General features: G+C 36.5%; 1 protein-coding gene across 1 annotated transcript in view; it reads right to left on the bottom strand.

Annotated features, from left to right (window-relative positions):
- Positions 1 to 10,355, bottom strand: part of LOC107092091 (beta-1,3-glucosyltransferase-like) — a 136,277-nt gene that overhangs the window by 70,437 nt on the left and 55,485 nt on the right. Inside the window, exon 6 of the mRNA XM_015386379.1 lies at positions 5,343 to 5,382. Within this exon, the coding sequence (XP_015241865.1) occupies positions 5,343 to 5,382 (40 nt within the window). The remainder of the gene's footprint in view (positions 1 to 5,342; positions 5,383 to 10,355) is intronic.

The raw sequence follows: 10,355 nt of genomic DNA, 5'->3' as shown, positions 1-10,355 counted from the left end.
ATATATATATATATATATATATATATATATATATATATATAGCTGGATTAGATATGATTGATATGATTAAAGTATTTCTGATATCTGACATATAGAATTTAGTTAAGCCAAAATGTATTAACCAATGGCAGATTTAGGTTTATAATTTTCTTTTTTTATTATCTCAACATGTTTCTTGTGACTGAAAGCAATTGACAGCGCTGTCCTTTTTATTTTAGATTTAATAAAGATTTAAGTGTTGCTCTCTTCAGAACCAACTTTCAAAATTCAACACCACCCAAGTCACGGGCCAACATTGTAAAAAAAGAAGAAAAGAAAAAAAAAAATCTAAATAAGTCATTCTTTCTTAAAAATCAGTGCATTTCTTCTTGAATTTAGGAGGTAAGTGAGACACTTTAGTGATGGAACAAGACAATTTACATTTAGAATAAGACAAAACATTTGCATTGTCTTATTTCAAGTGCATCTAATTATCTTATTTTAAGAGTAAACATATGCATTCCATTGGCAAATTATCTTATTTTCCTAGTCAAATTAAGGGAAAATACACTTAATTAAACAAATTTTCACTTATTTTTAGGTTGGTTTTGCAGTGAACGTTTCTTGCATGTTTACATCAACAACCACTGGGCCATAGCAGCAAGTTGTGGAAGATTTTGAACCCTCCAAAGGTTAAAGGTTATATTAAAGCAACAAGGTCAGTGAGGTTAGGTAGAAAGGTTCCTGAGTTAGGTTTTGGGTAACAAGGCCATTGAGGTGTGTAGGGTTGGTTTCTTTTCAGCTCATTCCATCTGGTTTTACAGTTAATCCTCTCTCAAATATTAGGCTGATGGCAAGGGGGCTTTCCAACTTGAAATAATTAGTCTAACATCATATATAGATATATAAGTGGAACCATAGGAAACATTTAAAACGCGGTTTAACAGAGTATAAGGTTTGATTTTTGTAGTGGCAATATAATTCCACCGATTATCTAAAATAGTTTACATACATGTGTGTGGAATCTATCTTAAATACAATATAACTTGAATAATTCTGGGATCAACCACATAACTGTAGTACACGTACATGTTAAATATATGATTGTCAGTTCAAAGTATTTTATATAACGTTTATTGCTTAAGTGTTCGATCATTTTTTGTTTGATGAAAATTAACATCCTAGACTTAAAACATCAGTTAAGAAACTTTACAAAATAACAAGTTTATCCTTTGATTAATAGTGTTTATTTATTATTTACATTTATTTTTATTTTATTTATGCAATATGTTTTTTGTTTAACATTTACTTTATTCACACAGATAATGCCACTAAGAGGAAGGAGGCTCACATTCTGAGGCAATAATAGGTATTTGAAAAAGATAATATATAGAAGTCTTTCTGTTTGTTTTGGTGAAAGAATCAATACATGATTAAGGGAATTACTTAAAAAATATGAATACAAAAATAATGGTGAAGGAAAACTAAATTGTTGCTTCTATGAGTGGAAGTATAATGACACTGCGCACAATAATTATTAAGCATGTTTTTAATATTAAACTATTTCTGCTGACAGCAAAAATCAGGAAATTCTTATAATTATGTCAGCTTGATGCAATATCCAAGTTACTTGTGTAAATAAGTTTATGTATGTGAAAAAAACTTAAAGTATTGTCCTTCTAGTGGAGAGAGTTTATTGAAGAAAAAAAAGTGCCATAGTGTCTAGTTAAACACAGCCTCTTCTATAACAAACAAGTTGGGTATTTCATTGGATAGTGATACTGTAAGTCAAAGGGAATTTTGCCTTTATTTTAGTCTTACTACATAAAAAACAATCTCAGCAGGATTTTTCTGCCCTATAACAAATAAAATATCTGTGAAAGTGTGAGAAATTGTAGCTCCAGCTTTCAGATGCCAGGCTGTTTGTATTTCCTCTCTGTGCTGAGGTGCCAAATGAGAGACTTAAGAAGTTGCTTTTGTCTCTGCTGTGACCTAGTTGAAGGAACGGGCAGTGGTTCAGAAAACAAAAGGTTTTTCTGGTGATTCTGTGGGGCTCTTAAAACATAATTGGTATGCCATGAGATCTTTTTTATTTCCTCCATTTGTAAAATTCCTTCTTGTGTCTAGTCAAGGCTGAAAGAGATTTATATGTGAAAAGTTAAAGAAACCCTAAGAAAAACATTTCAAATAAGGATTAAGGTAAAAGACTAATTTTCATGGTGTGATGTTTACCATTCAAATGTCACATAGGGTGTGTCTGAATGTCCACCCAGATCACTGTATAGGGCACTATATAGTGGTTATGTCATTTTAAATGAGTGTCCGAACGTCTAGTGGGTGAATACGTAGCTGACACTAGACGAGCAAATATATCCCAGATTGCTTGGTGACAGCTCTCCTCACAAAGCATCATTGGATTTGTTCTCTTGGTGGTAAATAACAAAGATGGCACAGACACCATGCGGGAAGGCGGAGTAACGTGACCGATAGGGAGCAAAAAGCAGTGATAATCATCTTCACTATGAAATCTACTCCGTTCTATATAGTAATTGAGTGATTTAAGGGTTAGAGCAGACGTTCGGACACAGCGATGGTCTTTCTTTGAATTCAGTGATTTTCTTTATGATCAAACCAAAATGTTTTGCATTAAAGCACATACTTTAAAAACTCTGTTAATATAAACAAGAAAATAAATTCCTTGTAGCAGCAGATACTGATGTCAAATTTCCAATTCTTACAAACTTTTTAGTTATATATCAAGTTCTCTCAGGCTAACTGAGACTGTGATAAGCTGAAAGCACAGATATTAAAATCCTGATATGAACAACCAGAAAGGACCATTCTTTTTTATTATTGAGTAGATGGAATGGAAGTTTATTTTTGGATATTTATTTATTTAAGGATCCCCATTATTCTCTACGAGGCTCCATGCACTAACTTGAACAGGGAGAATTTGCATGTGTGGCAGGATTTCAGTCCGGGGAAGAGAGGTATGTTACAGATAGTCTTCTTTAGGACTGTGGTTCCAGCTCTATTTCAGTCCTTCTGTTTAGCTCTGGGCTAATTGATCCCTCACTATCCTCATCATCATTGATTCTCTGTGAGGAAATCAATGCATGGAGCCCAAGAACACAGAGATTCATTGTCATCTTAAAGTTTCTCAATTGTCTTATAATCAGATATTATAATTCTGTTAATATTTTTGTGCAATTTAAGGCTGGTGATGATGCAAAACAAGTATGTTTAACAAAGGGAGTCAAGACATATACTAAAGCAAAAGTTTTACACATGTTTAGCAGTTGCAGTATTCTCAAGGTATTTACATGATCCCTGCACAGCCTTCAAGAGCTGTTACAATTATACAGCTGAAATGATAGTACCTAAAAGTGCATTTTCCTTTTAGGCAATTACAGAAAAGCAAATTATGTGGAAACAATTAAACATGAAACAATGCATGATTTTGTGGTGGTATGGAGTTAAAAGACTTTGTGTTTATTTGCAGATACTTGGCAGCTGTAGAGAAACATGATGAGCGTGCTAATACCATTTACACATTACCCTAAGGTGGGTAATGTGTAAATAAATAATTTTTTCAATGTCACTGCAGTTCAAGTTAATTGTTAAAACAAGTAATTTAATCTGATACGTGCATATTGGGCTATTTTATCGTATTAGGCTATATATTTAAATTTAGCTTTAATGTAAAAGTATCATAGGTGGATGTATAAAATATTAAACAACTATCATAAAAGTTCACTTGAGAAATACCCAATAAGAGAATGTTGAAGACCATTTTAAAGACCAACCTCAGCTTTCAGAGATAGTGACACTTTAATGCAGTGACTAATTTGAAGTTTTTCCTAACAGGAAAGAACTCCGCCACTTGTCATTCCTCTCTATTTTTATCCTGAAAATCCTTCTCTTAGTGTCACTCTGCCACAAGTCACTAAAAGACATATCTGCATTCTACCTCTTTCTGTCTGTTACAGTGCTCTCACACATTGCACACACTATTTATGCAACAGATATGCTGCCTAATTTATACACTAGCAGTTATACAGTAGAACAGTATGACTAAATTTAGAAACTTCCATATGCAAAAAATATCTGATTTTAATGCACTATTAGTTTGTTTTACTCTTTAAGTAAAATCTTATCTAAAATCCATGCCCAGTTATAAACTATCATAGAGACCCAATACATTCAAGTTTTAACCAACACCAAATAACTTTTCTACCTTAAAAAAGTATTTTCATAACTAATTTCATTAAACATTGACTTACAACTAGTTGAAAGACACCTCTGCTATGATCCCAAGTGGACTGTATGGCTTCCACTAAGCAACTTTGAGGAGGGTGCAGTAACCCTGCAAGAAACTACAAATGTGCAGACTGCTGTATGGCTTATGTCCCTTGCCTCATTTGTAGTAAAGATGGAAGTCAATGCAACTTAACTTCACCGAGAGACGGTATATTCATGCAATTTGTGCAAGGCCATGACAGAGGTGATATTAAACTAGTTGCAAGTCGACATATAATCACAAAAATTATGAAAATATTTGATCAACGTTAAGTCACTTAGTAATGGTTTACCTACTACTTCTACTTTTTAGCATACAAAACCAGTTGAGTCTTAGCAATTTACAACAATTAAAACATGTGTGAGACTAATAATATGCATATTATTTTCAGGACCTAAAGAAACTCCCTAAGCCCAGTCTTTGTCTTTCTCTTTAGTTAAACCCGTGATGGAGCATAGTATGATTGTACCCAGAAATATTTGGCTTGTTTAAGAAAATCCATAGGGATTTAGAGGGGGACATTCTAAATGTTGATGAGTTGGTGTAATACTGATAAAAAGCTGTGTTTTAACAAAATATTGAGCTGTGCTTTGAAGATTCAAAATATCTTTAATTTAATTATTTTTTTTTTGACTCAGACCTTAATGTGCCCAACTTTAAAAGACTTAGACTTCTGTTGAAAGCAATAAAAAAATAAATTCTTAGATGTCTAGTTGTAAGCTTGACAGAGTATTATTATGTGAAGCAGCAAGCTCAAAGTGTACCCAGGCTGTCCCAAGAAGGCATTTGAGGGCTTAATGAAGGGACTGAAGCAAAAAGTTCCAGCTAACAAAAAGGTTAAGTCTGCAGTTCTCTAACAGGATATTGTGGTTCTAACACTATCCTTATTATCCTGGTATTCACATTAGCCCAAGACAGATTTCCTGCAGAAAAATTCAGATGTGTTACCCTTTTATTTATTTTTTTCTTTTCCAAGTAATTTACTTACATGTAATATTTTCATCTAGTTAACACTATGTTAAAGTACTAATTAAGGCTTAGTATTTGAACAAATAAGACTTACCCAGTTTATTGCTGCTTGGGACGTGCATGCCTTCATGATTCTGAAAAGAAATGAAACAAGCCTTTTAATAATTAAGCAAACCATCTGCAATAATAACCTCCATAAATCCAGCTTTAACAACATAAAACTGGGTTATGTGAAAATGCAGGTTTTATGCTGAAGCTCCTCTTCCTTATCACTAATGAAGAATTAATGATACAAAGTATTGAATCCCCTATGGCTTATTTGCTGAAATAATGGGCAATACTCCACGTCATTAGTCCTTCCCTAATTGTGTGGGTTTTGTGCCTACATCATTTAAGCTCCAAGTATTCAGCTCAATTAAGGCACTGTTCCACCTTCAGAGCTGTCAGCACAAGCTGCAGGCCATGGAGCGATGACTAAATCAATCACCAGCTATCAAAACTTTGACAAACTGCTTTCACCTTCGCCTTTCAGACAAGATCGTTCAGTCCTGAGAGAAGGCGAGAATGCACAGGCTCCATCCAGAGCAAGAGCGGCACAGTATTAATAGATAATGATAAACCGGGTTTGATTTATGACTTCCTCTAGACTAACAATCATTTTACTGGTGGGCTGTTGGAGGCTTCACAGACCTTAACTAAGTCATAAATTCCCCCTTATAGGATGTAGCACGGTGTTAAAAAGGAACCCCAACATTTTGATGATAGTGACTCCAACCAGCTTGCAAAAAGATTATCAATTTTCAAACTAAAAAAAAAAAAAATTAAATTATTTCATCCACTTGCAATTTATTTCTACTCCAGGCACGTTTCCTACCTCTCCTCATATTCAAATCTTGGATGTTTTGACATGCTCAAAATGAGACATGGAAACAATAATTTTAACACCTATACAGATATAGTCACAGCAATGATTTGTGAGAGGCCTTGTTTCTTTACCCCCCAGTAATCAGAGTAACAAGGAAATTTATGCATGGGCAGACAAGATCATATCAGGGTTATTTGATTCAGAGGCTACATCAGCTTAATTGGACTCAGTAGCATTAGTAATGGCCACAAGGTTTCTGTCTCATCTCATCAGACACTCCTCGTATGAAATCACTTTCTACCCGAAGAAAGAAGATGCCTCCAGAAAAAAAAAAGAAATAGTGTTTTTAGCTCAGAAAAATGTAAGAACATGACACAATATCAGATAACTAGCCCTATAAAATCTCTTAAACTACAAAATACATTCCACTGTACAGGTTATCATCATCGATGTGAATAATTTCTCAGAAACAGACGGCACATATGAAATTAAAAAAGAAATTATATGGCCCTGTTCTGATGTACATGGCAATTTATTTAAAGGAAGGACGGATGTTTTTTTTTTTTTTTTTTAATCATATCTCCTTCAACAAGAGGGTGACAGTAAACCACAGTCGTGTGACAGCCATGCAAACCTCAATTTACTGCTCTGTCAAACATCACTAATTAACCTGATTGTACTGGGGGCATAGAGCAACATGTTTTAATTGTGCCTGAGGGTTTTAAACTAATATTTCAAAAATGTTGATAAGTTTATGGGAGAATACATATTCTAACGGCATAGAGGTTGCAAATTCAGCAAAAAAGTGGATTGAATATAGTGCTTACTCTCAAACTGATAACATTCATAGCCTAAATGCATATATATATATATATAATAGGGATGGGCTAGTTATCGGTTTTAAGGTATGAAAAGGTCACACAGTTTCATAACTGCTAAATAACACTTCTGCAGTATATGTGTTTTAAATCTCATCAAAGAGAGTGTTCAGGTTGTGAGCAGGTGTAGTATCACTACCCCTCCCCCTGTGCTTGCCTAATTGATGGTGTGTTCAAACCAAACGGGATTCCAGGGGAGAAACTCACCACATTTGTGTGCTGTCACTCGCCTCACTCAGCCCAGCAATTCGCATGGAGGGGAACAGCAATTTATATGGTAGTTGACAAGCTCCACTCCTGTCACTTTATTGTGTCATCAAATACAAGGAGTTTCTATCTGCTTCTACCTGCTTCAATCAGCAAGCAGAAGATAGAAGCTCTTTCTATTTGTGTCATCAAATGGAAAGAGTTTTTATCTGCTTCAATCAGCAAGCAGGAAACAAAAGCTCCTTTTATTTATGTGATCAAATAGAAGGAGCTTCTATCTATTGGTTGCTGGTTTCAACTCAACATGGCAGACCTGGAAATTACCAAGTGAGTCGCAGTGCTTTATTCATTATGGAAAGTTAAACAGCGGTGCTGGCATTTCTGGATCAACCAGATTCTCCAGAGATGCTCTTAGTTTTGGTAATCCAGGATCTTCAGAATAGAGAGGACCTTAAACCCTAAAGCTTCAGAGTAGGATCATCCTCATAATGTAACAGAGGTAAGGTAAGGTGGGATTCTGAGGCTTAGGGAGAGCAGATGAAAAAAGTGCAAAAGAGCAGGGAAGAGGTGACAGGTGGCTGTGCTTGATCTGTAGTACACATCATCAGGCATCAAGTCATGAGACACCATGGAGAGTGTTCTGCTGCCTGCAGCATCCTTTAGCACGACTGCTTTGGCAATGGGTTAGTAATGGTGTGGGGTGGTCTTTGGAGGGTCGCATAGCCCTGGGTTCCTCCTAATACAGGGCAATGCTAGCCCTCATGTGGCTGGAGTGTGTCAATAGTTCCTGCAAGAGGAAGGCATTAAAGCTATGGACTGACCTGCCCGTTTCCAAGACCTCAATCCAATTGAGTTCATCATGTCTCAATCCAACTACCAATGTCATGTTGCACCACAGACTGTCCAGGGGTTGGCGGAGGCTTTAGTCAAGGTCTGGGAAGAAACCCCTGAGGATACAATCCACCAGCTCATCAGGAGCATGCCCGTGTTGTAGGGAGGACATAAAGGCAAGTGGAGGCCCTACACAATTCTGAGCTTCATTTTGACCTGTTTTAAAGATATTCTATTAAAGTTGGATCAGTCTGTCGTGTTTTTCAAATTTAATTTTGTGAGTTACTCCAAATTTAGGCCTCCACTGGTTAATAAATTTGATATCCATTAAAGATTTTTGCATAATTTTATTGTCAGCACATTAAGCTTTGTACAGGACAAAGTATTCTATGAGAACATTTAATTCATTCAGATCTATGATGTGTTATTAAATTGTTCCCTTCATTTTTTTGAGGACTGCATATGCCAAAAAATTTTCAGATTTGGAAAACACCTCTGGATGTAGTAAAAGTTTACATTTACATAACCTTCACACATTAATTTATAAGGTCAGTCTTAATTTACTATCTTCCGTGAGCAGTGAATCCTTCTGCAAAGTTCTCCACAACACTGACAGGTAGACTCGGGCAGCAAGCAGCACATCTGCGTTAAAAGAAAAGAGCAAATTGTCTCCAGATTTCACCTATCCATCCATCTATCCATACATCCATCCATTCATCGAGGCCCAGACATCCCTCTCCCCAGCCACTTGGGCTAGCTCCTCCGGGGGAATCCCAAGGCGCTCCCTGGCCAGCCGAGAAATAGTTCCTCCAGGGTGTCCTGGGCCTCCCCCTGCTCCTACTCCCAGTAGGACGTGCCTGGAACACCTCACCAGGGAGACGTCCCGGAGGCATCCTAATCAGATTCCCGAGCCACCTCAACTGGCTCCTCTCGATGTGGAGGAGCAGCGGCTCTACTCTGATACTCTGAGTCCTCCCCAGATGACGGAGCTCCTCACCCTATCTCTAAGGGAGAGCCCAGTCACACTACGAAGAAAACAAATTTTAACCGCTTGCATCCGTGATCTCGTTCTTTCGGTCATGACCCAAAGCTCATGACCATAGATGAGGGTAGGAACGAAGATCAACAGGTAAATCAAGAGCTTTGCTTTTTTGGCTCAGCTCTCTCTTCACCACAATAGACCGGTACAGCGCATGCTTCACAGCAGACGCCGCACCAATCCGCCTATTGATCTCCCGCTCCATCTTCCCCTCATTTGTGAACAAGACCTAAAGATACTTAAACTCCTCCACTAAGGGTGGTACATCCTCCCCAAACCGGAGAAGGCACTCTACCCTTTTCCGGCTCAAGACCATGGTCTCAGATTTGGAGGCACTGATCCTCATCTAGATATATATATTAAAAAGTTATGGTTATACTTTTGTTTATAATGTATTTAAAGCCTTTTTAATCACCTTCAGCCTCGTCAATATTGATAACACTGTCTCCTACAAATGGATCAATGCATTATCAAATATGCAAATCAGGTCATGGCATTATCTAACGACTTCTAGCGATGGTTAAGAAAACAGGTAGTGACTTTCATTCTTTTAAGTTATAGTGACAAGGACATTGCACATGGATGCAGCTGATTAACTGTACTTAAATGATGACTATATTAACACAAAAATTTACATCCATCAAACAAAAAATAAATACCCCAAAACGCATCTAAGGACTTTCAAGGTAGGCATCTTTATATGGCCTTTTACTAAAACTTTCCAGGACCTTGAAATTATTTTTTAAAACTCAAAAATTTTTAAGTATCTTCAAGGACCCACGGGAATCCTGTAGATAATTTCTATGAGGTGGGTTTTGATGTTCCTTCAATTGCAAAAGTAGGATATTAAATTTAATACAGAACATGATTAAAAGATGACTAAAGTTACAAGACAGCTGAGATATGCTGCATTGGAAGGAGTATTAAAGAGTAAACAGGAGGCACAATTCTTGACTAATTGGAATAATCAAAATAAGATGAGACAAGCATCAACAAAGGTATGGTAACAGTATTGTTGGGGAACCAAGACAATCAATAAATGTTCAGACTGTGTAACATTATTTTGGCAGTGACAGAGAGAATTTTATCGTATACAATGACCACACTCTTAACTTGAGAAGAAAGGCAAAGAAAGGATGGATGAGAATGAAAAAAAAATACCAGATTTAGAAGCATAGATTTGGTACTGACCAGAAGATATTCTGTTTTACCGTATTTTCACGACTATAAGGCGCACTTAAACGTCTTTTTTTCCCCTCAAAATGTGCTGTGCGCCCTTTGGTGCGG

This window comes from Cyprinodon variegatus, unplaced genomic scaffold (genome assembly GCF_000732505.1).
Source record: "Cyprinodon variegatus isolate N-32 unplaced genomic scaffold, C_variegatus-1.0 Scaffold367, whole genome shotgun sequence".
In the NCBI taxonomy this organism is placed as follows: domain Eukaryota; kingdom Metazoa; phylum Chordata; class Actinopteri; order Cyprinodontiformes; family Cyprinodontidae; genus Cyprinodon; species Cyprinodon variegatus.
The sequence above is the reverse complement of the archived record's forward strand: the minus strand, read 5'-3'. Positions and strand labels throughout refer to the sequence as shown.